The following is a 24,390-nucleotide window of genomic DNA, read 5'->3' on the forward strand; positions in this document are numbered from 1 at the left end:
AGTCACACTGGAACCACCAGTGAATTAGGAAATCAATGTAGAAGCATCAGACAGCATCTGAAGAGGACAGAAAAGAACCAGCAGCATATGTAACAGGGTAAATACTGTTTTGTGAAACTTGCTTCAGTTGAGTGTACTGGATCAGAAAGGCAACTATGTTTCTTACTGTGGATAGTGATCACAATGTTTCAAAGCACTGCTGTAGAGGATCCAAATCTCATAACTGACATTATATAGTTTCATATTGCTCTTTATTGTGTAGACTTTAGTAAAGTCATGTCTAAATTTTCCATTCTTATTTTAGCTGTGCCACTGGAAATTAAGATCAAGATCTTGTATTACATGCTTGAATCAGAGAAACTAGGAGAAACAGCCCCCTCCTGTGGCCAGCGCAGGGGTGACAGTGGTAATTAAAAGGGGTGTTCAAAAGAAGGCAAATGGTGGAATAATCAGTGCTACAATACTAAATTGCCTCTTCCCATAAGAAGATTTTTTTCTTGAACTGTTATGCTGCAGAATTGGATACTTTTATAAAGGAAATCTGGCATTTTCCTTATACTGTTTATTTTCTCAATAAACTAGGGTGTGAGAAATTGCTAACAGTGATGGTTATAACTCTAGGTTCTCTTATAGGTAGGATGACTACATATGGAATGTATCTTCCAAACTGGGACACTTTGGAGACAAAGGTGGAATTCACAACCCAGGACACTGGGATAGCAGGTGTAAATTGGGACTGTCCCAGGCAAACGGGCATGTACTTGGAAGAAAGAACACGTGCTTCTCTGAATGGCAGCTCTTTGACTGTTCTGTAGAGTCTCTCCTGTGTTATAAAGGCTTGAAACTAATAAAAACCTAAGATCTAGAAAATGGTTGATAATGATAATGAACACTTCTCTTTAGCTATGAAATGTGAGAGAAAACAACAATATAAAACATCGATGAAAAAAAGAAAAGAAAAAAAGGAAGAAAAATCAATAAATAAGTAAAACATTAATGAATATCTGATTTTAAGAGGAATTGCATAAAAAGAGATGAAGAATTAACTTCCTAGTTATTTTTATTTAGACTAATCTTAAAGTTAATTCAGTTTTCTAACTGCAGAGTGATAAGTAGGAGTTAAAGTAAGAGAGGAGGTAGCCCCTAAAGTACCGAGTGGTAGGAGGAGAGCAGCTGGTACTGAACCAGCATATGCCAAAGCTAAGCCTTGTAAAAGCAACTAAAAGGGCCTTCGTCTTTAGAAAACTGAGTATGCAAAAACATTTTTCTAAGAATGAATTAATGTGAGCAAATAATTAAAATAAAACTTAGTTGGCATCCATCTTATAAAGTGTTTTTAACTTGAAATGATTACTTTGATTTCTCATTTTAAAATAAACTATAAACACTATATAATTGATTCTGTGTATAATAACCTCTAGAAGCAGAGAAGCAAAATCTAAACTCACCTTGTCTTCATACATCCTTTTGGCTTCTCTTAATTCAGAACGGAGCTGAGAAACAGTAGATTCCAGATCACTGAGTTGACGCATATACATTGCATTTTGGTTTCTTGCTTGTTCTCTAAGAAGGGTTTAAAGGGGGAATAAAATCAAAGAGCAAACTAAGAATAAGTGTGATACCTAAGCACACTCTAGATTTTAGATACTTCCACTAGCTATTCTATATGGCATTATTAAGCTGATCATCTTTGTCTTCCAAAATTGCTTCTTTAAAGCTCAAAAATGCATTGATAGAGGGAGGGCCAAGATGGTGATAAATGCAGTACTCGCAACCTCCCACAACCACATCAAAATTTCAGCTAAACCACAGAACAACCAGCCTTCAGAACCACTTGAAATCTGGCTGAATGGAAGCCCTACAACTAGAGAATTAATGAAGCCACATTGAGATCGATAAGAGGGATGGAGACATAGAACAGGCTGTTTTGAAACCCACATGTGGCATTTTTTTTAATTGGGAGGGGATATCTTGGCTGCAGAGGCCCCCCCATAAGGAACAGTGGGTCCCAGCCCCATTGAAGAAAGTCCTGCTCCATAGGGGCATCTCCTGCACAGCAATTCTTCCATGTAATTAAGTTGGCCCACACAGCTGATTGGCTTGGGGATTAATCCCTCCCAGTGATGCCAACAACAATCAAGATCTCAACTACAACAAAACAGTACACACAGCCCACACAGGGGTACTCCTAGACTGCCCAGCTCAGGTGACAGGAGGCTGAGCCACTGGGTTCTATAAGACACCTAAAACACAAGGCCACTCTACCAATTCCAGGAGAAAGAGCAGCTATACATAATACATAGAAGCATACACAGCAAAGCAGCCAAAATGCAGAGACCAAGAACTCATGTTGTAAATGAAAGAAAAGAAATCTCCAGAAAAAGAACTAAATGAAAGGGAAGCAAGCAAACTATCAGATACAGAGTTCAAAACAATGGTTATAAGGATGCTCAAGAAACTTAATGAGAACTTCAAGGAACTTAGTGAGAACTTCAACAACATAAAAAAGAACCAGTCAGAAATGAAGCATATGCTAACTTAAATGAAGAATAATTTTCAGGGAATCAACAATAGAGTAGAGGATGCCAAGAATCAAATCAGCATTTGGAATATGAGGAAGGAAAAAACACCCAATCAAAACAGCAAAAATAAAAAAGAACCCAAAAATATGAAGAAAGTGTAAGGAGATTCTGGGACAACTTCAAATGTACCAATAATCACATCATGGGGGTGCCAGAAGGAGAAGAGAGGGACAAGAAATTGAAAACCTATTTGAAAAAATAATGACAGAAAACTTCCCCTATCTGGTGAAAGAAATAGACATACAAGTCCAGGAAGCACAGAGAGTCCCAAACAAGATGAACCTAAAGAGGCCCACACGAAGACAGATCATAAATAAAATGCCAAAGGTTAAAGACAAAGAGAGAATCTTAAAATCAACAAGAAAAAAGCAGTTAGTTACTTATAAGGGAGTGCCCATATAAGTGCCAGTTGATTTCTCAACAGAAACTTTGCAGGCAAGAAGGGGGTGGCAAGAAATATTCAAAGTGATGAAAAGCAAGGACCTATAACCAAGATTACTCTACCCAGCAAAGTTATCATTTAGAATTGAAAGTCAGATAAAGAGCTTCACAGACAACAAAAAGCTGAAGGAGCTCATCACCACCAAACCATAATTACATGAAATGTTAAAGGGTCTTCTTTAAGAAGGAGGAGGAGGAGGAGGAGGAGAAGAAGAAGAAGAAGAAGAAGAAGAAGAAGAAGAAGAAGAAGGAGAAGAAGAAGAAGAAGAAGAAGAAGAAGAAGAAGAAGAAGAAGAAGAAGAAGAAGGAGAAGGAGAGGGAGGAGGAGGAGGAAAGATAAAAAATATGAACAATAAAATGGCAGTAAATACTTATCTATTAGCAATTGGATCTAAAAATCAAAATAAATGAACAAGAAATCTAATGGAAAAAAACAACAACTAATGAGTAAAATAGAACCAGAGGCATGGAAATATGGAACAAACTGATGAATCTCAGAGGGAAGGGGAAAGAGAGGGGAGCAGGAAGAGATTAACTGAAGAATTTATATGCATATATGCATTACCTATGGACACAGACAATAAATAGGGTGGTGAAGGCCTGGGGTGGGGTGGCATCCAGGTGAAGGGGGCAATAGGGAGGGGAAAGGGGGGACATATGTAAAACTCTCAACAATAAATGGTTTAAAAATAAAAATTAAGAAAAAAAGCTCAAAAATGTTAACTATTAAAGCTATGTGATGTGTAGATGGGAGTTCATGAAACTATTTTCTCTTTACTTTTGTGTATAACTGAAAATGTCCATATAAAAGGTTTCAACACATAAGCTCAAATTATAAAATTATTTATATGCATATACTTTTTATTTATATATATTTATACACACATAATGTGTTTGTTTTATACTGTCAGTTAAAACATGAACAATATTTAAAACATCCAACCCCCAAAGGTCCAAATATTTAAAATAATACTCCTGATATGGTCATATAACATTACCTATATGTTAAGTATCTTTTCTATTCATTTAAATGTTAGAAAAGTTTTACTTTCTTGTGAAATCAATTATTAAGCAATTTTAAAAAGAGCTCAAAGCAGAAAATAAACTTAAAATGAAGATTATGACTCAATTTCAAACCACTAGAACACACATACTGAATGATTTCCAGTTGACTTTGGATACTATTGGCTTGGCTTCGAGCACTGCTAGCTTTCTCAGTGAGTCCTGTTATTTCTATTTCATGTTCACTTATTAACTGCTCAATCCTGTAAAAAAAAAAAAAAAAAAAAGTGGTGACTGCTATTTGATACAGAAGATTATGTGTGTAAATTATGCAAAAAATTAATAATTTTCAATACTCTCAAATTTTGTTTTGGCTTTGAATATGCTGCTCTTTTTACTACAACTGTCTAAGTTAGGTATAGAGTCCTTTATCTAAATCCTTTGGGGACCAGCTAGGTTTTGAAATTCAGAATTTTAAAAAATTTTACAAAGGTAATAAATTATAAGGGCTATATATTATATGATATCCCCAGAGAGATCTGGGGAAGTGTCCTATAGGCCAAACATATTACTAATGCAACAACAGGCTTTAAAATAATTCACTAAATCATAAAGACGATAAAAAGCTTTACATTTGCTCAGGTCAGATTTGCCAACAAATGAGGGACAAAGGTTTTCTCCTTGACCAAACTTTAGTCAGGCTCTTCTGAGCCTGCTTCGCAACTAGGCCCTCCCGCCTCCCTGCACCCCCTTAATATGCCTGGGCTTAGTAAGAATCTTGCTAAGTCAGTTTAGTGAGAATCCCCTCACCCTTGGTTTATCCTCTTGGCAATTTTCACCTGATGACCCTCTCACCCTGCTTCTTGCTATGAATCCTGGCTTGTCCTTGTCCTAGCAGTTGAGCCTGATCTCTCTTTAATGCAAACTCCTATGCCAGGGTTCTTGTTCCAGCATTAAGAAGGGTTCAGGAAATCTAGAGAAGGCTGTGCATAGATTAAATAGGAGTCCAGAGATGAAATATAATTTTGAAAGGCATTTGGGGGTCAGAGGAGCCTAGTTTAAAGGAAACTAAGATCTCCTGGTCTCAGAACCCCATGCTTTTTATTAACACAAATTGTCCTGAGGCGAGGCAGAGATACACACTTCAAAGAGTCAGGGTTTTGTATACAGAGGCATTGTCAGAATGGGGGAATTAGCCTACGGATGTTCAGGTGTTTGGCCAGTAGGAGGCAAAAACATGTAGATTAAGATGTCCTGAGCTGTCTGTCAGCAAACAAACAATTTTATGTATCCTATTCAGGTTTGGGGAAATGCCATCAGCCATTCCCAGATTCAGCCTTCCTATCATGCTGGAACTGGCTTCCCACACTCCTATTTCAATAGTTTTGAATAAAATCTTCCCTACTGTTTTGTGTTGTGTGTGTTTTAAAAAATATATTTTTATTGATTTCAGAGAGGAAGGGAGAGGGAGAGAGAATCATTGATTGGCTGCCTCCTGCAGGACCCACACTGGGGATTGAGCCTGCAACCTGGGCATCTGCCCTGGCCAGGAATTGAACCGTGACCTCCTGGTTCATAGGTTGGCGCTCAACCACTGAGCCACGTTGGCTGGGCCTTCCCTACTGTTTTAACAAGTGTCCGAATAATTTTTTTCTTTAACAATTCACCACAAACCTATGAAAAACAAATTTCTGTGTTTCAGAGCTTTTTAGATTTTGCAATTACTGATGAGGGACTGGAGACCTGTGGTACAGTTTCCCTGTGATTTTCTAGCTCAGTCAGGCACTTACCTATCTTGATGTTGTTGAAGAAGCAGCTCTATTTTGTTCTGTGATTCAGATTTCAGTGCTTCAAGCTGATCCTCTACCTAGTAATAAAAAAAAGATGTGGATTTAGAAACCAGTAAAACTAAAGCTTGGAAAATTTAGAGATTTTCCAACTGATGGAATGCTTTAATAAGATGCAAATAGAAGTAATACTTAAATTGGATACATTCTGTCACTGTATCTTATTAGATCTTTTACTTTGGCTATACTCTCATGAAGCTTTACAGGTCAATCAAGCTAGTTCCCTTTATTATAACAGATCATTGTGGAAGCAACTCCATTATTTTAGAGTATAAAAATGAGAACTTACTTTTAAGAATTTAATAAATTACATGCCTAATACTATTGTCTTAATAAATGTTAATATAAAATTGAAGTAGTGTTCTCACCACTTACTGGAAATATCCTCCCTTTAAGATAAGAAATCTCTGTGTCTAATTCTCTTAGGATTTTACTAATAGCTGAGCCCATGTTGCGGAAGTGGATAGTAGACAGGCTGTCGTGTTCATATATTTTCTTGCCTGAGGTTTGTTCAAAGTCAACTAGGATTGATCGGATTTCATGAAGCACTCCCTCATGACTAAGCATCATCTTTCTTAGCTGATCTATCTGTGTGTTGCTATCATTCAGCATGTCCTCCTTAAGGCTTCTAGCAGCTTCAAGTTCATGAACTGTATTTTGAAGCTGATTTTTTAAATCCTCCTGGGACTGATTCTCCCTTCGTCTATGAAATAAATAAAAGAGAAAAAATAATATTGATGAAATTCATAATCACACAAGTGGTAATATAGTACAAAGAGTAAAGGTCTAAGATAATTGCGGGTAACAGATCCCAACCTGATGTCCACCATGGCATCTCTCTCCATTTGCATCTCTTGAAGTTTTGTTTGTAAATCAATGACTGACTGCCTTAAGTAAAACTTCTGTTTCTCATGCAATTCATTGCTCTGAAAAAATAAGATGCCATGCAAATTAGTCTTTTCTTTTTAAATTAAATTTATTGGGGTATCATCTATAATAATAAAAGCATAATATGCTAATTAGACTGGACAGTCGAATGACCTTCCAGACCAGCCGTGGGCAAACTACAGCCCGCGGGCCGGATCCGGCCCATTTGAAATGAATAAAACTATTGAAAAAAAAGACCGTACCCTTGTATGTAATGATGTTTACTTTGAATTTATATTAGTTCACACAAACAGTCCATCCATGCTTTTGTTCCGGCCCTCCGGTCCAGTTTAAGAACCCATTGTGGCCCTCAAGTCAAAAAGTTTGCCCACCCCTGTTCCAGACAATCTTCCAGATGAAGCCGGGGCTGTGAGGGCCGAGGCAAGCCACCGCGGCTGTGAGGACCGAGCCCCTTGCACGAATTTCATGCATCGGGCCTCTAGTTGGTTAATAAAATCATATAGGTTTCAGGTTAGTTAATAAAATTATATAGGTTTTATAGTACATCATGTGTTTATTGTCAAATTAGTCTTCATCAGAGGAACATATATCCTTACAGCCAGTAATTTCCAAATTCTATATATTATTAATTGATTTTTAACTTTATTTTTATTATTGACATTATTACAGATGCACCCATTTCACACACGCGCGCGCGCGCACACACGCACATACACCCAGACCCCCTCCCTTCTGACATCTGTCAGTCTGTTCTATATATCCATTCCTCTGTTTCTACTTTGTCTGTCAGTTTACTTTGTTCATTAGATTCCACATATAAGTGAGATAATATAGTATTTGTCTTTCTCTGACTGGCTTATTTCACTTAGTACAATACTCTCCAGATCCATCCATGCTGTCCCCAAGGGTAAAATTTCCTTCTTTTTTTTACAGCCATGTAGTATTCCATTGTGTAAATATGACACAACTTTTCTTTTTAATCATCACCGAGGACATGTTTTTATTGATTTTAGAGAGAGGGGAAGGGAGGGAAGGAGGGAGGGAGGGAGGGAGAAGGGGGGGAAGAGGGAGAGAGGGAGAGAGAGAGAGAGAAAGAGAGAGAGAGAGAGAGAGAGAGAGAGAGAGAGAGAGAGAGAGAGAGAACAAGAAAGAGAGAGAGATAAATGTGAGAGAGAAACATCAATTGGTTGCCTCTCATATGCACCCTGACTGGGGATCAAACCAGCAACCGAGGTATGTGCCCTGACCAGAAATCAAACCCACAGAGCCACCCAGCTAGGGCTATACCACAGCGTTTGTATCCACTCATCTACTGATGGGTACTTGGACTATTTCCAGATCTTGGCTATTATAAACAATGCTGCTATGAACATAGGGGTGCATATATTCTTTCAAATTAGTGTTTCAAATCTTAGGATATATTCCCAGAAGTTAGTACGTAGATGTTTCATCAGTCCAACTTTTAATACTGAAATAGAAGGCATAGACCTAATTAGCAAGTTTAACCAATGCATCCATTATGTTTTTCTTCTAGACAGTTTAGGTTCTATTCCAAGGCATTGTGCCTCACTATCTTCCCAAACCGGCATCAGGTACTGAAAGAAAAGATTGCAACTCACTTCATTTAGTCTTTTCTGCAAATCTTTGACTTGATGTGAATATTCCTCCAAAACACGTTCGATGTGTTCTTTTCCAGGGTAAGGGATGACTTTCCTGTGAGAATCAGGTTCTACTTCATATTTAGGGAAAAAGGGGATTTGTGTCACAATCCCAGGAGCTGATGCGTTTTCAATTATTGTACCACGTATAGGTGACATAAAAAATGGACTTGAAGAACCTAAATATTAAAGAATTAACTGATTAACTTATTACTAACATCATTTTGTGGCAATCATTCATTATCTTAGATGATTCCCTTACTGTACTTTGAAGGAGCTCAAGGTCTCCTGAGGCAAACAGACAAGTGAAAGTACCTCTGAGAGAGGACACATGGTAAAAAGGAGAAGCAGATTAGGAAGAAGGAGGGACTTTTACCTGACAGTGATCAAGTGATGCTTGAGCTCAATGAGCCTCGTCTGGAGGACGAGAAGAGGAAGGGCATTGCAGATAGTGGGAGCCCCGTAATTATTGGCAAGGAGGCTTAAGATAGCATGGCATATTCTGGGTGAAAGGAAAGTAGTGGCCAGGTATGAAAATGAAAATGCAGGACAGATAGTGAAGGGCCTTGTGGGGTCATGCCAGGGAGTTTGGATTCACCTTGAAAGCTCTGAGGAATCATTAAATGATTGAAAGTAGGGGGTCAATATAAGTAGGTCTGTGTTTTGAAAAAGGTCTCTGGCTTCAATGGGGATAAAGCTGAAGGTAGAGAATCCACATAGGAAAAGGCTTTCAATGATTCAGGCAAGAAATAGCAAGGGTGTGCCCTAAAGCAGAGGCAGTGGTGACAGAAACAAAAGCATGGATTTGGGAAATACACGTGAAGTAAAAGAGAGGAAAGTGTCAAGTATTTCTCTTGGGTTTGGGCTTCAGCAACATCCAATGAGGATGTTTGGTTTGCAAATACTGAACATAGACCTGAAGTTTAGGAGTGAATCTTTGCTTCAGAGATTGGGATTCGGGAATTATCAGCAATGAATTCTAGCAAATCCTTGGCGTCAATGGGATCATTTAGGGATAGTATATAGAGTGAAAAGGGAAGAGGATCAAGAAGAGTGCTCTGAGGAAATACCAATAGTTAAAGAAAAAAACCAAAAGAGTGAAACCCAGGAAGATTCACAGAAGACCCATAAAGGTTTGAGAGAATTATATTCAAGACACCCTGCTGGCTTGCACTAAGAGACAGAGATAGTGTGAGATAGTAAGAGGCCATTCCATAAGCAGGCTGAGAAAAGCACTCAGCTGAAAGTATATGCTACCTTTCATGTAAAAGAAAAGACTCAAAGTCAGACTCAAGAGAAACATGCAAATTAACCATCCCTCTGCTACGCTCAAGCCACGCCCACACAGCCATGCCCACCAGCCAATCAGGAGCAAGTACGCAAATTAACCCAACTAAGATGGCGGTGGCCACAGAGCTGGAGCAAGCAGGAGGTTTAGGTTGCCTCCGGCGTTGGAGGAAGCCAAGCTTCCCGCATGCCCTGGCAAACCTGGACTCCGCTCAAGGCTACAAAGTTTCAATTATAGAAGATAAATAAATCCCAGAAAAAAAGAAAAAAAGGAGAGGCTTGGAGCTTTGGCCGCCAGGGGTGTGTGGCCAGCCTAAAAATGGCCCTCAGCCCCTCACCCAGGCTGGCCAAGCACCCCAGTAGGGACCCCCACCCTGAAGGGGGTGTGGCCAGCCTGAAAACAGCCCTCAGCCCTTCACGCAGGCTGGCCCAGTGGGGACCCCCACCATGATCCAGGACACTCTTCAGGGCAAACCAGCTGGCCCCACCCATGCACCAGGCCTCTATGCTATATAATAAAAGGGTAATATGCAAATTGACCCTAACAGCAGAAAGACTGGGAATGACTGGTCACTATGACACACACTGACCACCAGGGGGCAGACGCTCAATGCAGGAGCTGCCCCCTGGTGGTCAGTGCGCTCCCACAGGGGGAGCTCTGCTCAGCTACAAGCCAGGCTGATGGCTGCCAGCACAGAGGTGGTGGCAGGAGCCTCTTCCACCTCCTCAACAGCACTAAGGATATCTGATTGCAGCTTAGGCCTGCTCCCCGCTGGCAAGTGGACATCCCCCAAGGGCTCCCGGGCTGCCAGAGGGATGTTTGACTGCCAGCTTAGGCCCAATCCCCCAGGGAGTGGGCCTGAGCCAGCAGGTGGACATCCCCCAAGGGGTCCCAGACTGTGAGAGGGCACAGGCTGGGCTGAGGGTCCACCCCCCTCCCCAAGTGCACAAATTTTTGTGCACCGGGCCTCTAGTCTATATATATAAAAGCCTAAGTGACTGTTTGACTGGTAGCTATGTCATGCACTGACCACCGGGGGCAGATGCTCAACGCACAGGAATGAAAACATGGAACAGACTGATGAATCTCAGAGGGAATGGGGGAGGGCGAGAAGAGATTAACCAAAGATCTTACATGCATACTAGAGGCCCGGTGTACAGATCCGTGCACCGGTGGGGTCCCTCAGCCTGGCCTGCGGGGATTGGGCTGAAATAAGCAGTCTGACATCTCCCAGGGGGTCCCCGATTGTGAGAGGGCACAGGCCAGCCCGAGGGACGCCACTAGTGCACGAATCCGTGCACCGGGCCTCTAGTATACATATAAAAGCCTAAGCAACCAACCGTTTGAACATGCAACCAGTAGCTATGATGCACACTTTCCACCAGGGGGCAGATGCTCAATGCACAGGCATAGGAACATGGAAGAGACTGATGAATCTCAGAGGGAAGGAAGGAGAGGGGAGGGAGGGAAGAGATTAACCAAAGATCTTATATGTATACTAGAGGCCCGGTGCACAGATTTGTGCACCAGTGGGTTCCCTCAGCCTGGCCTGCACCCTTTTGCAATCCCCAAGGATATCGGACTTACCTGCGCAGGCCAGGCCAAGGGACCCCACTGGTGCACAAATCCATGCACTGGGCCTCTAGTATTAAATAAGACAAAGTGCACTTAAAGTTAAAAGGCACATTCTACAATATATTACTTCTATCCCTAGCCAGTTTTCTCAGTGGATAGAACATCAGCCTGAGCACTGAAGGTGCCCAGGTTTGATTCTGGTCAAGGGCACATGCCCAGGTTGTGGGCTTGATCCCCAGTAGTGTGTGTGCAGGAGGCAGCCAATCAATGATTCTCTCTCATCATTGATGTTTCTATCTCTCTCTCCCTCTCCCTTCCTCTCTGGAATCAATAAAAATATATTTTAAAAAATATATTACTTCTAATTGTCTGATATAACACCCACTTAGATAAAACATAAATTGTGTTATATGAACAGAAATTAAAGAATTTCTGAAAAATAATACCAACGAAAACACTACACATCAGAATCTGAGATACAGTTCTGTGAATAGAAGGAGCAAGACTTAGTACCTGACTGGCTGTGAGGGTTGGTAAGAGAAAAGAAGTCAAAATGATACAGAATTCTAGCTTAGAGTCGATGAAGGAAGAGAGGTGTTTAGGGAAACATGGAATGTGTTCAAGTACCTCAACATGGAAACAATTCCTAAGCCAAAAATGTAAAGTTAACATATGCTAAAAAAAAAAAAAACCACCCAGATATGCTATTTTCAAAAGAGTAAACAATTTCTCAAAAAGTAGACTTATAAACATTCATGGCCAAGGTCTGTACCGAATAGTTAAGCATACTAAAAGCAGTAGCTTGAATGAATACTAAACTGCTTAACTCTATTTTTTCCCATTGTTTTATAAAGAACATATACCTCCATTGGATGCGATGCCACTACTTGATAAATCTTCATTATGTGATTCACAAGGTTTTTTTTCCATATTAAATATTGCTGCCTCTTCTTAGAGATCTTGAAATATGAATGCTTCCCTGTTAGGTTCTTTTAGTTCTTATCTATAAATGACAGGGAGTCAATATTTGTTGATTAGGTATAATGTGAAAATATTTATTGAAGAGGAATTGACTTTGTTCATATTTGAAATTTAGTAATAATTTTTCACCAGGAAAATATTTATACAAAAAATTGTATTATATAAAATTAAAAAATGAATAGAATCTTATTATAAAAAGTGTTGATTTGGATGGCCAACAGGATTACTAAAGAAAACCTAAAAAAAAAAAAATCACCCTAATACTTTAGTTAATTAAAACTCTAGTTGGGAGCAGAGGTTTTCTCTTTTCTTAAGTCTCTTTCATAAAGTTACATTGTCAAATGATGGAAGAAAATATCTCCTTAGTAAAAAAAGTCACCAATTAGTAAAAAAAAAAATCACAAACCAGAAAATTAGAAATCATTACTAGAAACTGAAAAACTTCTTTGATATCAAATAGTGTTCATAATTTTAGATTAGGCCAAGAGGGGACGTCTGAGTTTGGACAACTATGGTGGTGGTCTGATTCCAAAGCTCCCCCTAATTTTCTGAAAACAACCATAAAATCAACAAAGGGAACAAATAAATAAAACCACATGGACTCCTTCCATATCTCTAGAAGACAGGGAATACCACAACCTTCAAATTATCTGTAAGCAGAGGAAAATTTTTCCCCCAAATTTCTCCCAGTCTGCCTACCAGCACTGTAAGCCTGTGGGTATGGAGATGGGAGAGGAGAGGCTCAAAAGGAGCAGAGGGGAGCAGAGGGATGAGAAGAAGCACAGACTAAAGGAAGTGAATAATAAAAAAAAGCTGAGACACTAAGCAAAAGTTGGGACTTGAGGTCCATGGCCCTAGCTATGCCTCAAGGGCTTGGAAGTGTGCAGGGACCAGAAATAGCAGCCGCTGAGAAGCAGTGTTTCAGGGGGAGAATCAGGTATGGAGAGGAGAGGTGATCTCCACTGGAGACATGGTAGAAAGGAAAAGGAGGAAATGAGGGGAAATTCCATCACAAACAAAAATAAAGCAAGATACGCCAACTCTCCTTCTACCCCTCCCATTCCACCATCACCACCCATAAAAGAAACTGCCCAGAAGAGGGCACTCTTAAACTAGGAATCCTGTTCACAAAATGAACAGACAAAAGCAGACCCCCTCCATACATAACTACTACAAAGTGTATGAAAATGCTAATAAAATCTTTTCTGCTGATTAAAAGTTGTCCTCACTTCCCCACCCACTTGCTGCCCCACCAACAAACATGAATTCAAAAAAAACTAACACAACAATCCAAACTGAAGTAAATATTCTCAAACAAGCATTTAGGAATATGAAAAATTACCCTTGAATCAGAAATGTAAAACTTAACAAGAGAAATGAATAAGAAACAAAACTAGCAAACAAACATAAATTAAACGAGAGCTGGTTGAAGTCATGAAACAAAGAAGAAAAAGACAAAATTATATCAACCCACTGATTGGCCCTGCTCTGTGCGTGACAGGGGGTGGCACCGCAACCTCCCTATCAACCCTGCCTTGAGTGTGACAGGGGGCGGTGCCCCAACTCCCCAATTGGCCCTGCTCTGAGCCCGACCAGGGGCTGCACCTAGGGATTGGGCCTGCCCTCTGCCACCCGGGAGCAGGCCTAAGCCAGCAGGTCGTTATCTCCCGAGGGGTCCCAGACTGCAAGAGGGCACAGGCTGGGCTGAGGGACCCCTTCTCCCCCCTGAGTGCACCAATTTTTGTGCACCAGGCCTCTAGTGTAATAATAATAAGACAAATTTTATTTAGTTTTAATTTATTGCTTTTAGAGAGAGATAATATGAAAGAATTTAGGCCAAATAGAAGTCATGTCAATAAACATGAAGAAACTTAACTTGCCAATTCAAATAAAAGGATTTTCAAATAGACTCTAAAAAATTCAACTCCATGTTGTACACAAAAGAATATTTAAAAGGCACTGATATTAGTACAGTGATAAAGATTTGCCAGGTAAATGAAAACAATAAGAAAGCATGGATTAAAATCCTGATTCCAGACCAAGAGGTCTTCAAGCCGAAGAACAGTACATAAGACAAAGGGCACTTCAAGTTAAAAGGCACATTCTATAATAAATATGTTATTCGTAATTTTCTGATATAACACAACCATTTAGATAAAACATAAATTGTGTGATAGATAAGATCAGAAATTAAAGAATTTCTGAAAAATAATGCCAATGAAAACCTACACATCAGAATCTAAGATACATTAAAGTAATGAAAAGAGGAAAGTTTCTAGCCTTAAACTTCTATTTCAACAATGAAAATAAGTGATTTAAATTTCTAACACAAAAAGGTAGATTAAAAAAAAAAAAAAGCACATGCTAGGAAACAATAAAGATAAAAGCAGAAATTAATGAGGTAGAAAACAGAAAAATAAATAAAAGGAATGAATCAGAATCCTGATTCTTAAAAAAAAATACACAAAATATATAGAGACATAAACCATCAAAGTGACGCAGAAAGGAACATCACATATAACATACTGCTTATCATTTTTACATTAATTCATAATTGTAAACATACTGTTAAAAGATTTTTTTGAAACCTGTGAGCTGAAGGGAATTTATTGAACAGAATTCCTTTTTATTTTACTCACAGTTCCTCCCTTTTGATTACTGAGATGCAATCTGTCAAAACCACAATTAGATAAATTCTACCTTAATATGTTTCATACTATCAATTTTAGCAAATAAGTAGTATGTATGAAGACATTCCATCAAGAATTATAATAATGTTAGTCAAGATTGCTAGGCAACTTAAATGTTCTAAATAGAAGAGATTATTATTTGGGAAAAAACCCTCATTTAAACAAGTTTTATCATGAATGTATAGTGTATACTTTTACTTACCCACTAAAATGATGCATTTGGGGATTCTTCAGGATGGTGAAAAACACTAAGACAATTCAAATTACTGAGTAATGTTATTACCACAAATTACAGATTGGTCAAAAGCATGAAGGAATGAGCAGGGCAGGCAGAGTCATATAGCCAGTACTGGGCAAGCATGCCCTAATCCACTCTGCTTAATACTAAAGTTTTTGGTATCAAGCATGAAACAGAACCTACGAGCAAGATAAGCATAACTGGAACTAGTAGTTGGAAAAGAGAGAAAAGAAGAAAGGAGAAGGTTTGACTTTAGAATATCCTGATATGAAACCACACTTATTTACTTTGGCATAAGATGATGAATAAAATCAACTCATTAATTCAGTATCCACTCATAGGCAGCAGGCCATTGAAGAGTAGCAGACCTTCAAAGGGAAATATTTTTCTTGAAAAATTAATAGTTTAAAGAAGAAAGCTTATATTTAGTGAAACAATAATTATAAAGCAACATTTATTTGTAAAGAAAATGCTTAGTACTTCTACTTGTCAATGCCACTCGTTATTTTATGAAGTTTACAATAGGAAATCTGTCTTTTAAAAATACTTGAATTTGGATTTTCACTATTTTAGATTGACCATATCCTCAGTTTGGTTAAATCATTCAGCATTCCTCTACTGTCATTACACTTTAAGAACTAAAACATTATACCTAATTTCAGGCATAAATCTTATTAAATTCTTAAGGATTTCCGGGTAAAAGGAAGTTGTTAGCCTCAATAAATCATAAATTGTTAAAACGCTATACTTGTTGTAATGGGGATCATAACATGAATTTACATGTATTTGATTTAAATCTCTGAGTAAAGTACAAAGATGAAATCTTGGCCTCTTCTGGTAACGCCCAAAATTAATTATGAACAATTCTGCCTGATTTAAAATTGTGACCAGATTCCCAGTGAAAGGAGTCTTATATTTCTGACAAGTAATAGCGAGGTAAAGATTCTACCTTGGTTATTCTATTGGAATGTTACAGAAAAGACCTTAGAAACCACAGACCACAACAAGAGGACTTTTGGAGGAAAACGGTGTATAGACTTTCGTTTTTGTTATACAGTCGAGTTAAAGGGCTTTAAAGTATCTCCTGGGTTCTTACCCCTTCTCCTGGCTTCCAAAAGACCAAGGTGGCTGTGTGGCTATCCTTTCCCTGATGTGAACAATCCTCAGCTTGATTTCTTATGACTACTCAAGGTGGACCTCTCCCATGACCGTGATAGAATGTGACTGTCTCTATAGTAAGTTGATTTAGAATCTATGCTCTATTTTGATTGGGTACAGGTTACTTATAATGTATGTTATGTTAATCAACTAGTGACTCAAGCCCATAGAATGCCAAACCATTCTACCTTCCACAGAAACCTTCTCCTGGCTTCCAAAAAAACAAGGTGGCTGTGTGGCTATCCCCTATTGGGATTTTATAACATTGATCCATAACCTCATAGAACCAGTCTGCAGGTGTATTTTCCTTAGGAAATTCTAAAGTTTCCCAAGATTGATCCCAATACAACATATTTCATAAATGCAAGAACATTAATGAACATCACTTCACTGCTTGAGTTAATGTTAATTGCTTATTAATTTCACATTGATTTTAGTGTCTGCTTTCTCAGTCGCATTCTTTCTCTCTAGATGTTGTCATTGACTGTTAGGGTTCAAATCCTAGCTCTGTGATCCACTAGCTGTGTGACCCTGAAAATAATATTTAACCTCCATAAGACTATAAGATGGAGATAAAGAGTGTATAACTGAAAAGAATAAGAGTTAACTGAGATGACTCATGAGCAGCCTTAATATGGTCCTTACTTCGATCAATAAGTATATAGTACCACATAATAGGACAATAAAACATGAATAACAATAGTATACTAACTCATTTCCATAATAAATGGCTATATCTTTCTATTTATCTATAAAGAAGATATGTTTCATATAGTTCTACTAATAGAAAAGAAAGTGGATTTAGAATGCATTGAGTAAATACAGGAACTATTATAATGCAATATAGATTTAAGCTATTTAAGATCATACTTCATCAGTACACAATACCATCTTGGAGGGAGGCAGAACAGAAGAATACAGAACTCCAAATCAGGAAACTTAATTTTGTCATTGGTTACTTGTGAGAGCATGGGCAAATCTTTTCATATCTCTGAGCCTCAATTTTCACCATTACTAAATAAGATTAAAGTTTTGTTTTTCAAACTTTTTAAGGCAGTAGAAGTCTTTATTTAAATTTTTAGAATCCCAAATACACACTCTCCTCTATGCCCCAAGACACCATAATGAAATACAAAAGATATCTCTGTAATATCTTTTAACGCCACTGAGCAGAGTTTGAAAACCACAGATATAGCCCTTGTGGCATTATCTTAGATATTCCAGCCTAGGCATTCATCAAACTCAAGGCTTCAGTTTCTAAAACAGATTAGGGATAGATATAATAAAGTATATCAGTTGTATATGTTCACAATTCTTAAATATAAAAATAAAACAAGAGATACCTTAATATCTGGATATTCTTATTTTCACTTATCCTATTAATACCTGAAAAAACAAAATATTTTAAAATATGCTTATTAATATATAATATTTCATTAGCTGAAATTTATTATTTTCAAAAATTTCAATTCACAAGTTCATTTTCATCACTTAAGATCTTGACAACACCCAAAACACATATATACAACAACAGCAATAAAAACTTTAAATTTTTTTCCTTTGGGCTTATTTTGTTTATAAAAGTATATTTTTATGGCACTTATCTAGGCTATGTTTACACAACAGAACATGTTCAATTATATGCTCCCTGTTGGTGCAATCTAATTTTGTTGGTACAGATCTTATTGGCATTATTAAGATAACACAAGTAAACCTATAGGCACATGATCCCCTTTTTCATATGTATATTCCCAGACCTGATCTTTCTCCAGGTGCAGTCCAAACTGACTTAACCACCTGAATGTCTTCTGACCTGCTTTTATTTTTTGGAGATGCTTTGACCAGGCAACAGATCTTGTGCTTGGTTAGAAAAGTTACTAGGTAGAGAAACTTCTGTGAGTGGGTTAGAAATAGGTCTATAAAGTTTAAGAAGTGGAGCTGAGATGATAAACTAGGATTTTTGGGATATCTCAGTGGAATCTAAGTGAACAGTTGCCACATTGAAAAAATGAGGGACAATATTCTATGTGCATAATTAGGACTAATGATTAGAAGTAAAGGGAGGTAAATTCTAGGTCAGGACAGAGATGGATATTCTAAACCAGTGATGGCGAACCTTTTGAGCTCGGCGTGTCAGCATTTTGAAAAACCCTAACTTAACTCTGGTGCCGTGTCACATATAGAAATTTTTTGATATTTGCAACCATAGTAAAACTAAGATGTATATTTTTGATCTTTATTTTATCTATTTAAATGCCACTTAACAAAGAAAAATCAACCAAAAAAATGAGTTCGCGTGTCACCTCTGACACGTGTGTCATAGGTTCGCCATCGCTGTTAAACACTAGGACGCCCTGAATATATACATGGTGGGCTTCTTTGTGAGGCGTTCGAGCTGAGGGTAGATGAGCATCTGCTGGGATGACAACTGTCACTGCTGTCCTCTCTAGGGCAAAGTGTTTGACTGGAAGATCTCTAAAATCTTCTCCAACCGGACATTCTATAATTTACTATGGAAAACATTTAGCAAAAAGATGGCCAAAAAATATGATGACTTCTCACAGGTGATTTCAGTCAACAACAAAGCCAGATAGAGACAATTCTACTGCTTCCATCAAGTTTCATGCTATTTGTTTAAAAAATAACTGGCTTTAGAAAAATGTTAATGAATATATGTTCCTTTAATACCTCTGCATATATGTTTACAGTCATCTTAAATTCATCTTATACCATATCTGGTCTCTTCACATTCCCATCTAACCTGCTTTCTAGGCTGTTCTCAGAGGATAACACCATAAAACTAACTTCCCAAGTTAGACATTTCAGAGTCTTTTTTAAAAATATATTTTTATTGATTTCAAGAGGAAGGGAGAGGGAGAGAGAGATTGAAACATCAATGATGAGAAAGAATCATTGATTGGCTGCTTCCTGCACACCTCTTAGTGGGGATTGAACCCAAGCATGTGCCCTTGACCAGAATCAAACCTGGAACCCTTCAGTCTGTGGGCCGACGCTCTATCCACTGAGCCAAACCAGCTAGGGCTCTTTCTCTATTCTTCATCTACTCAAACTCCAAATCGAATTAGTAGCCATACTCTGTTGAGTCTATCTCTGTAATATCTTTTAACTCGGCAAAGAAGACTTAAGTGTGCTCATAAGTCATAAGGAACAAACCCTGGAATATGCTATTTAGTTAATTTTAGTCCTTTTATATTCTTTCATGATTTAGTAAACTCTTGCCAGACCTTATAAAATACCTCAAAATGGTCTTTTTAGCTTCACTTTCTCACAGTCTTTAAGAGTTCCCTTTAAAATCAGCGCCATTTTGTCCTATCTTGCTCAAAGATGAAGGTTTGAACTAAGACTAGCACTCAAAACCCTTTATGATCAGGCCTAACAACCTCCCAGCTTCATCTCCATTCCGACATACCCTGTGCCCCAATCAAGGTCTACTTGCTGTGTTCTGAGCATGTACTGCTCTTTTAAGACTCCACTAAAGTCTTTCTTTTGTTCCAACTTTCCTTCCTAGCAAAATCCTCCACAGTTTAGTTTTTAGGGATTTGAAAAATGAGGTTTAATAATAGATTACTAATGGCAATATACATTGATGTAGTCTTTAAAATAAATATCTATAATAATAAAAGCATAATATGCTAATTAGACCGGATGTCCTTCCGGACATCCTTCCTTCTGGACAAAGCTGCAGTGGCCAGGGGCCGCGGCAGAGGTGGCAGAGGCCCCCGGCCGTGGCGGTGACGGGTATGGGGCGGGGGCTGAGGCAGAGGTGGCCGCCGCAGTGGAGGCCAAGGCCCTTTCATGAATTTCATGGATTGGGCCTCTAGTTCTAATAATAAGAGAATGAAAACTATCCAATGTCTCTGAAAAACATAATTTAATTTAGAGGAGGACATTTAATATTTGGAGGATGTGCTCCCCTTACTCTTCCCACATCAAACGCAGTAAACTTCAATTAAGTCATTCATATACAAGCCGCCTGGCACACAGTCAGCATTCAATAATTATTAATTACTGTTGTTGGCATTTTGATGCTTTACAATGCTTTACTGTACTGCTATGATTAATGCTTCTAGGAATACTAGAGATAGAGCTGTGTAAGATCAAGAGCCAGTTTCTACCCTCATGAATCTTACAGTTTAACGGCGAGAGATACTAAAGAAACAAATCAAAATATAATTTTGGAGAATGGTTGAGAGCAATGATGAGAATAACACAATATACAGAGAGATGAAGTTGAAACTACTTAGGGAAGGTCAGGGAAGGACTTTATGAAGAGGTGACATTTGAGCTGAATGACTAAACACAGTCAGCCCTACAGAGGATTGGGGAAGATCCTAAGAGGAAATACCAGATGCAAAGGCTCTGGGATAAAAAGGGCTCAGTGTTCACTGACTGATGAGGAAGGAGGCTAGTGAGGTTGCATGTAGTCAAGGGAGGATGGAGAGCCAAGTGTGTACCACACCCAAAGCAATGCTGTGCTTATCCCTTCCCTCCCGAAATTATCCCGAGAAGTTGCTGGGGAGATTGGTAGAGGGTAGAGCTCACAGGGGCTTAAAAAAGCCATACTAAGGATTTCATGGTTTATTCTAATTGTGAGGGAAAGCCATCGGAGGGTTTTAATCAGGGGCATATCATCCTCCAGCAGCTGGGTGGGCAATATACTGAGAAGAGGCCAGTAATAAGGCCATTGGTGTAGCCCAGCAGAAGGACTAAAACTTAACTCTGAAGTAGGCCAGTGATCCAAAGTGGATTGGAACTGGGGGTGGGAATAGGGACTGACTCTAAAATGGCCATAAGGGGCTTTTTTGGATGATGGAAATGTTTTAAACTGAATTGTGGTAATGATTGCAAAACTCTGTAAATTTACTAAAATGTATTGGATGTTATACTTAAAACTAAAGGTCTGGTGCATGAAATTCATACATGGGGGGGCGGAGGGGAAAGGGCCCTCAGCCCAGCCTGCACCCTATCCAATCTGGGACCCCTCGGGGTATGTCCGATTGCTGGTAGTTGGACATCACTCTCACAATCTGGGACCGCTGGCTTCTAACTGCTCACCAGCCTGCCTGATTGCCCCTAACTGCCCCCCGCTGCCACCCTGATCACCCCTAACTGCCTCTGCCTGCTGGCCTGATCATCCCTAACTGCCCCACTCTCCGCTGGCCTAGTCACTTCTAACTGCCCCCCCTCTGACCTGGTCACCCCTACTGCCACCCCTGCTGGCCTGGTCATCCCCAACTGCTCCCCTCTGCCAGCCTGGTCACCCCTAACTGCCCCCACCCCCAGCCGCCTGGTCGCCCCATGTAGCCTGCTGTTCAGTCCTTTGGTTGTCCCTCACTAACCTCCCTGCCCGCCTGGTTGCCCCAGGCAGCCTGCTGGTCATTACTGTTACTGTGATGGTATCCTGAACAATTTGCATATTCCTCTATTATTAGTATAGATTGGTGAATTTTATGGTATATAAATTATACCTCAAAAAAAACAGTTCAAAAAGGAATTGAATTGGCTACTCTTTGTGATGTTTTATGGGGCAAGAGCATGGGTGAAAATTAGCAGCCTGTGTCCCAGAAATCAATCAATTAAACCTAAACACTGATTTTTTGTGTGCACTCTGATAACTCCAAAGTGTCTTCATTTCAAGACGACTAGAGGTTGCTTTTAGCCAGATGTTAACACCCCCTCACATGGAAGCACCTTGGCTTTGCCTCTTTTCCCCAGCCTGGACTCAGTCCCCAGGTGTCTGCAACTCTTGGTATGAAGGCTTCCAATATTGTCTCAGCTAAGGACCAAGCCTAAGTTACTCTGTACCTTTATTCTCTAAACCAGAGCAAATACAGTGATATATATATTAATAGAAATACACTTGAAAGTTTAAAAGTTTACTTTAAGTGCCAGACTAACTCTTTCCTAAGCACCTAATTTATTTTCTCCTTACCCAATCCCTTGTTCAAATTTTTTCCTTCCGATTTACAGGGCTTAAGAAAATACTTAGTGTTCTCCATGATCAAACCTGTCACTGCCCCAGCTGGAGGGCTTTAAAATATTCATCAATACAGGCTTGATTCTGTGTGACTTAGAGGCATGACCGTATGTGTTTGGTCATGCTGTAATTGCTGTGACCAATTGCCACAAGTGTGGTGGCTTAAAACAATAGCGGTTTATCCTCTTCCAGTTCTGAAGGCCAGAAGTCCAACACCAGCCTCACCGGGCTGAAGTCAAGGTGCTGGCAGGGCTCTAGGAAATCCACGTCTTTCCTCCTCCAGCTTCTGCTGGCTGCTGGCGTTGCTCGACTTGTGGCCTCATCATTCTAATCTCTGCCTCTGTGGTCACTGTGTTCTCCTCTCCTGTCTATCACAGCTCCCTCAGCTCCTCCCTTAGAAGAACCCTTGTGCTTGCATTTTGAGCCCACCCAGGTAACCCAGGGTAATCTCCAGATGTCAAGATCTTTGACTTAATCATATATGCAAAGACTTCCTTTCCTCATAACATTACAGTTTCCTGAGTTTAGGGCCTGATGTTTTTGGCCCTTATTCAGCCTACTACATTATATAATTTAGGGCCATCTAGTTTGGGAACAGGTAGTTCATAAGCAGTCCTATTTAATAAATTGTGGAGTTTTAAAGTGAGTGACCCAATCATATAGGACAGTGATGGCGAACCTATGAACTCATTTTTTTGGTTGATTTTTCTTTGTTAAGTGGCATTTAAATAGATAAAATAAATATCAAAAATATAAGTCTTTGTTTTACTATGGTTGCAAATATCAAAAAATTTCTATATGTGACACGGCACCAGAGTTAAGTTAGGGTTTTTCAAAATGCTGACACGCCGAGCTCAAAAGGTTCGCCATCACTGATATAGGACGTCATTGAGTCCTCTATGTAAAATAGTAAAGGCTTTGCACATACAAAATAAATTGTTGATTTCTGCCCTCATTTTATTTTGGGAGTTTAATAATATCCCTATGGCATAAAAACCATTTTATCTACAACACAGACAGGATCCGTAGTTTCCCTCCCCAAATCTATGGTACAGAGCTGGGAGGACCGGACCTCTCCCACAACTCTCCGCCCCACCCCCACCCCCACCCACGACTTTACAGGCAGAGAAACAGTCCCGCCTAACTGGTCTCTGGGACACGTGGAAAGTGCAGGCCCTTTCCTGACGCGGATGCTGAGACAGAAAGTAAGAAGTGGTTGCCGGTCAAAAACCACTGAGAAATAGCCCCCCTTATTCTCCTCTACTTTCCCCCACCTTCAGGTACGCCAACAAGACCTGGTACAGCCTGGGAGAGGACTGGGAACAGAGTTCTGTTAAAAGTGATGCATTCATGTAAGCATGGCCAATGGATACAGACACGGGGGGGAGGGGGGCATGAGTGGGGGGATGGGGGGACAATGGGGGATAAGGACACCTTAATACCTTAATCAATAAAGGAAATTATATATATGATGGACTCATTTGACAACTCACTTCTGATGGATGCTGACAACAGGGCACAGCCAGACTCTCAGTGTCACTTACAGGGAGCGCCCCAGGGCCCTTGCACAGCACTAGCTACAATCCCATGTGGGATGAGGGGTGGTGACTCCCAGGCTAGACATTCCTCTGGATCTTCATGTCCTCCCCACCCGCCGGGGGCTGGGTAGGAACAGGAGGGGGCAGCAATGTTGTCCCTGGATCCGCGGTTTCCTTCTCTTTCCCCCCGCGCCCCCCCAAATCGAATACTTTGCACAGGGCCGGGTGGTCCCAGAGTTACAGCCACTGCCCCCGGAGCTCCCGCGACCCCCGGAAACAACATTCCGGTAAATCCACAGACACCAAGGTCTGGAGGTCCAGAAAGGAAGACGCGCTGCTCCGGGTCGTCCGGAGGCCCCGCCCCTCACCCGGTCCCCGGCCGAGGCGGCCTCTGTACCTGCAACCAACACCTCATCCTAAGAGACCGGCGCATCCGCGCGGGGGCGCGGCGGGCGCGGCGGCCGCACCTGCGTCCACCGGGCGGCGGCGGCGGCGGCGGCTCCTCC

General features: G+C 40.0%; 1 protein-coding gene across 1 annotated transcript in view; it reads right to left on the reverse strand.

Moving 5' to 3' along the window:
• The window catches only part of CCDC158 (coiled-coil domain containing 158), a 79,973-nt gene extending 55,583 nt beyond the window's left edge, over nucleotides 1–24,390 (reverse strand). The window contains exons 1-9 of the mRNA XM_036337032.1: nucleotides 24,282–24,390; nucleotides 17,692–17,734; nucleotides 12,145–12,284; nucleotides 8,380–8,597; nucleotides 6,689–6,798; nucleotides 6,248–6,575; nucleotides 5,816–5,892; nucleotides 4,178–4,288; nucleotides 1,449–1,563 (exon numbers count right to left, since the gene is read on the reverse strand). Coding sequence (XP_036192925.1) covers nucleotides 1,449–1,563; nucleotides 4,178–4,288; nucleotides 5,816–5,892; nucleotides 6,248–6,575; nucleotides 6,689–6,798; nucleotides 8,380–8,597; nucleotides 12,145–12,211 — 1,026 coding nt within the window. The 5' untranslated portion in view covers nucleotides 12,212–12,284; nucleotides 17,692–17,734; nucleotides 24,282–24,390. The remainder of the gene's footprint in view (nucleotides 1–1,448; nucleotides 1,564–4,177; nucleotides 4,289–5,815; nucleotides 5,893–6,247; nucleotides 6,576–6,688; nucleotides 6,799–8,379; nucleotides 8,598–12,144; nucleotides 12,285–17,691; nucleotides 17,735–24,281) is intronic.

This window comes from Myotis myotis, unplaced genomic scaffold (genome assembly GCF_014108235.1).
Source record: "Myotis myotis isolate mMyoMyo1 unplaced genomic scaffold, mMyoMyo1.p scaffold_m19_p_1, whole genome shotgun sequence".
In the NCBI taxonomy this organism is placed as follows: domain Eukaryota; kingdom Metazoa; phylum Chordata; class Mammalia; order Chiroptera; family Vespertilionidae; genus Myotis; species Myotis myotis.